The sequence below is a fragment of the Ruditapes philippinarum genome, unplaced genomic scaffold (genome assembly GCF_026571515.1).
Source record: "Ruditapes philippinarum isolate M1 unplaced genomic scaffold, ASM2657151v2 ctg11453_1_1_1_1, whole genome shotgun sequence".
NCBI lineage: Eukaryota > Metazoa > Mollusca > Bivalvia > Venerida > Veneridae > Ruditapes > Ruditapes philippinarum.
In genome coordinates this window covers 23,823-29,822 of record NW_026852498.1, presented here as the reverse complement: position 1 = coordinate 29,822, position 6,000 = coordinate 23,823, and the positions used below count along the sequence as shown (strand labels likewise).

General features: G+C 31.0%; 1 protein-coding gene across 1 annotated transcript in view; it reads left to right on the top strand.

Moving 5' to 3' along the window:
* Window positions 1-582: 582 nt before the first annotated feature.
* Window positions 583-6,000, top strand: part of LOC132715044 (cytoplasmic dynein 1 heavy chain 1-like) — a gene marked incomplete at its 3' end in the record, with an annotated part of 29,141 nt that continues 23,723 nt past the window's right edge. The window contains 1 exon segment of the mRNA XM_060698020.1: window positions 583-592. Coding sequence (XP_060554003.1) covers window positions 583-592 — 10 coding nt within the window.

Sequence of the window (6,000 nt, the reverse complement as noted above, 5' to 3'; positions counted from 1 at the left end):
ATGCTGGTTTACTTGTTGTAATTGAAATATCTGGTAAATATGATGATGACAAATCTTTAAGTGGTGTTAGCAATGCATTCTCTGTAGGTTTTGTGTCTGTCCGAGGTGTTTCCATTGGATTAGTTGTCAGTCTTGTTTTTGGAATTGTAATTGAAGGTGTTGTTTCCTTCTTTATCTCTAATTCTTCACCAAACTCCTTTGATTTAGCACCTCTCAACAACTTCCGTAAATCATCTGGATTTTCTATGAATGGTTCAATGTGTAAAGCTCTGAAGGCATCCAACAGTTTCTTTTCATTCAATGAGATTTTCATTTCTCCCAAGCTCTCTTCATCAGTAGCTTCCATATCTTCTCCTCCAACAGCTCCTAACTCCTTTGATGGATCCATTTTAATTTATGGTCAACTTCTTTCTATAATTATAATCACTTTTTGAAGTTCCAAGTGTTATTTTCTTAAGTAATTTCAGTTCTAATTCACAGTACTAATAATCAAGCACTATTTCAAAGCACAATTTCAGTTCAGCACTTTTTTATTTCACAGTACTAAAGTACTAAATCATCAAAGCACTAATTGAATTCAGAATGTCTCACAGTACTAAAGTACTAATTCATCCAAGTTACTATCGCAAAGTACAATATCACTTCCCAGCACTTTCAATTCACAGTACTATTTTCCAACTAACCCTATTTAAAGCACTATTTCAAATAACAGTACTTATTTTGGCCAGTACTAAAACCATCAAGCACTATTTCAAATCACAGCTCCTCCAGTACTTAATTTCAAAGATTACGTGTTCACAGGACTATTCCCGACAAAATCTTTATTCAAGCACAAACCTATTCAAATACTTCAGCACTAATTCAAAATTAAATGTCAGCAAGGACTATTCCCCGACAATAATTATTTAAAGCAGCAAAATTTCAATAGGTATTTTTTTTCTGTTTCAATCACCATGTACTCCAGCTCTAATCAAATAATTCCCAATGTCACAGGAATGAATTCCCGAAAATAAATTTTATGTAAGCACAAATTCAATCAAAACGGTGTCTCCTCAGCACTGTCAAAGTCACATAGGACTTTTTCATAAGTACAACTTCAAATCACACTAATACTTCAGTACTATTCTCGCAAAATTATTTTCAAAGTACTTAAATTCCTTGTTCCAAGTACTATTCTAGCGGAATAATTCATCACGTCAAGCACTATTCTTTCAGTAGAATTTTCACAACACTATATTTACAAAGCACTATAGTGTAAACAGAATTTCACAGCACTAACGTATCCAAGCACTATTTGCTGATTATAATTTCAAGCACTTTTCCACAATATAACAACACAGCACTAACTTATTCAAGCACTATTTGCCGATTATAATTTCAAGCACTTTTCCTCAATATAACATCACAGCACTTATATTCATTTCAAGCACTATCATCCTCCAAAGCACAGCTCCTTTTTATAATTTAAGCACTAATTTCACAACAGCACTATTTCAATTTTGCCTGTAGTACTACACCAGTCAATCCACACTTCACTATTCAAGATTTTTATGTCGCAAAGACTTCACTTATTCCCAGTTGTGAATTATCACATTTCAGATTAATTTAATTTCATTTATTAATTTTATTATGTTGAATTATTTTAAACCGTGACTAAAGTATAGTCAAAATATCAAAACGGCAAAAATTAATACATAATTTTATTATATATGTTTTATTTATTTATTATTATTGTATTCATATATTGAAACTGACCAAGTTATAAATCAGTTCAATTATTTTTTAATTACTTTATATCAATAAATATTTATTTGCTTTCAAATAAATACTAATTAATATTCTTTATAGAATAATTTACTGTATCTGATTCATTAAATTAATTATTCATCTCAATAATCAATTCAAAGTTCAGACCTGTTATTTAATTTTAATAATGAAATTGAAAAAATATTTCAAATTCATGTAAGAGTTGAAAATGACCTTTAAGTATAACTTTATCTTAAAGTAATAAATTATTTAATCACACACTAGAATAAGTTTATAAACAATTGACTTTATTTTTATTTCATTTAAGAGAACAGCAATAGGAATTTATTCTATTACATTTCTCACAGTTTTATACAAGTTCAAAAACTTTTAATATTATCAGTGAGTTCTAATTCTCAATACTGACAATAATATTTATCTTTTTTAGATTCTTAATACAATTATTATATTATTATTCTTTTATTTATTATTTTATTTGGTAAACAGTAAACTTTTTACTGATTACGCAAACCGTGTTACAATTGTTTATTTAACAGTTCTCAATGATACAGAAATTGGATTTTACTCAACTTCATTACCATTTAGTTTATTTATTTTATTTCACCAAGTAACAACATTTAAAGGGATTTGAGTATTTAAAGGGAGTTGATCAACAATTAACACATCTTCATGTCACAATGACCAACAACTTCTTTAACACAAAGAATGACCTCAAGTGACCCTAACTTTAGGAGGGAAACGTTATGGTTGAGCAAATAGCAAATGTGGTCAAGGGGACATAATCACACAAAAGTAAAGATTAAAATCAAACAAGGCCGACAGAGTTACCTTTCTTGAAAAATAGCAAAAACCTTAAAAATAGCACTTGGTTACTAATTGTTCTTGAGTGTTAGAATTCAAGATGGCAGCATATGTTCTTATCTTATAGTTATTCATAGAAATCACTGTTTCTATTTGTATTGCACTGATGTTTGTAAATTACAGTTTACAGCATAATTAACAGCACGGTGAGACAGGTGTAAGACAGGTGTGTTATAGAAGGAGTTTGATCCACAATCGGTATGTTATATTATGTTTATATGTAATTGGTTATATATTTTGTAAATATATGAATGTTTTAAAGGAAATGATACATTGCATATTATTTTATAAATAACTGGTTAAGTGGTCACTAGATGCAAGTTCAATAGGATGTTTACATATTCAGTTATCTATTTTGTGTATGAATGATCACATTTAGTAAAGGTACATTCTTAGAATATTTATATGGACTGATCTGTTAATATAATGGATTTATTATATTTAAAGATAATATGTATATGTTTGTATCATATATTTCATGAATATATGGAATGCTTAATGTGTATATTTTCAGGGCTCGTTGCTATATGCTACATGCTATTATGATGATATATGATGCTATGTGATGCTAATTGTTAGTACTATTTATCACACACCCGTGCCGATTTTGCGACTCCGTAAATATGGTATTGCACGGCCGTGCATATATTTTGACGTGACGTCATTAGCGTTATACAAACATAGTGTAAAGACGCGCTAAATGTTAGCGTTATACTATAGGCGCGTCAATGAAATATGACTCTTATTTCACCTTAAACGGTCTTTATTTTTGGTATGTGATAAATAGAATATTAAATTCGTGTAAGTTCATTACTGAATTTATTGCACTCGTTGAATAAAATAATATTATGCTCGCCAGAGGCTCACATAATATAATTTTATTCAACTCGTGCAATAAATTCAGTATTGAACTTCCACTCATTCAATATCCTCTATATGTGTGCTATGAAATGTTGAAACGTCAGATTTACGTGGTATTTTGGTCGCCGACGTCGTGACCAAAATCTAACATTGATCCGACGTTATTTTAACGTCATGTGTTTGCTGGGCAATAAGGACAGCGTCTGCCAGGTGAACTGTTTCAAAAAAAATATTTTCGCGATTGATTGGACAGCAAACAAAATAGCTCACAGCATATAGTTAGTGTAACGAAGTTGGTAGAACGTCATAATACTGATAATGAGCATAATAATTTGCAAAAACTAAAGTTGGTGAATAAACATAAGGGAATGTTTCCCATATAATTATGAGGACACTACTCATGGAGGTGAGCTAACTTTTGAATTACAGGGTTTGTGTGCCGTACATGTCATATTAGTTATCATTTGTCGAGCAATGGTCCAGACAGTACAACATTTATCGCAGCACAGTAGATTTTCAGTGTGTTTCACGCCAAAAACAAATGACAGATCATTTTCGTCAATGTAGTTTTCCCTTTTTAAAACACAGTTTCGTAAGATGGTTTTTACTGGTATTTAAAATAAAACAATCCAGTGCTTATATAGATGTCTGTATATTGGTATGAACGTATATATTAAATTAACGGTAAGTATCTGACTTTATCGCCATTAGCGAAATGAATAAGGCGTTTCACAAACACTTCTTTGGCTAGGTATTGTCCGGGTAAACTACACTATTGCTCAAACAGTTGTAGCTTTCTATAGTATATTGTTAATTCAATGAAGGACAGTTCAGCAAAATCATTGCGATTTTAGTATCAGTACTTATGTGGAGAGTATGAATGTGTATATTACAAAAATCTATGAGCTTTCTCCTACGTTATCATATCGTTTTTAGAGTAAGTATTCCAAAGTTCGCATCCGTAAAGTGCCTTAGTATAACCACAGTCACAAGGCTCATAGAACTCGGGTGCACACCATAGTTTATAATATTCAGCTAAGTCCCTCCAAAATTAGTGCAGGCGCTCTTTAAAATTGTAGATTGCAATGTAGATAAATCTTTGTCCAAGTAAACCCCAAGATGAACATACGTAGGCGATTCTTTAGTAATATCTTTTTTTAACCTAAAACTTCTAAAGAATGACTGTTGAATGCTAGAATAGCATTTTTGAGCATTGCAGAAGAACTTCATTTGCATGATTAAATAGAGGATATTTGTTTAGTTCAGTGTAAGATCGGAATATATTTCACCGAGTGAGCACCAAAAGGTATATTTCACGAGTGGCGAAGCCACGAGTGAAATATGAACTTTTGGTGTTCACAAGGTGAAATATATTTCAATCTTACACTAAACTAAACAAATTTTCTTTTTATTACATGCAAAGGAACGTTTTAAAAGACATTTAACGTAATACTGAATGAAAAGCGCGCCAAATAATAATACAACGTGACGTCATTTACGACGTCACGTCATTAAGTTGGTACCCAGTACTGTGCACGCTGGTATTTCACTGAATCAACGTAAGGGGCTTAAATTCAAAACAGTGAAATTATCAAAGTGGTAATTTCACTGTTTCAAACAGTGAAATTACCAGTTTTATGTCACTGATATATTTCTATAAACCACCGAAAAGCATGTAATAAAAGTATTTCGTCCGTTACCGATTTTGTCGAACCACGTCGTCTGTAACTGTAGGTGAACGCATATATAGTCCGTAAAAACAAAATACACTGTTGCTGTAAACAACAACACAAAAAGAAAACATTTGCTTGCATTGATACCTGTTTTTTTTTTTTCATTCTAATACGAATAAGTCCACATTTATTGTTGTATAACCCTTGGCTTGGAAATATAAATGTTATTCTATTTTATTCTAGTTACAGCACTGTGTGCTTCTACAGTACTGGCCTCGATGTCAATAGATAGAGGATATACAAGTTTTTTTTCTTTAAATACATAATTTATATTAATCTAGTGATATGAAAATAAATATTACATGAGTGGCAGCAGCCACGAGACGGGAGTGAAATATGATAATTTTCATGCCACAAGATGAAATTAAATCACGTATTTGTAGAAAAACTTGGAATTTTCTATTTATCATATACTTTTGTCTCTTTTGACATCACAATTTGATAGACTTTTCTCAAATTGTTGTATACTGGCAGAATTTAAAAGAAAGTAGTCCGGCAAGACATCATTGAAAATACGGAAATTTATGTTTCACTGCACAGTGAAAAATAAATTTTTACAGTGAAAATACGGAAAATGAAATTAGGCATTTTATTTCATCAATATTTGTCAATATTTCATATATAAGTATATAATAAATAAGTATTCTATCAAAATAAACAAAAATTTAATTTGCAATCTCCTCACAATGATAAGGGGAGATCACTGCACAGAAAAATTAGCGGCGTTCAATCTAAATATTACCGAATATTCTGTGATTCAAATTATCCAGAACCCCGG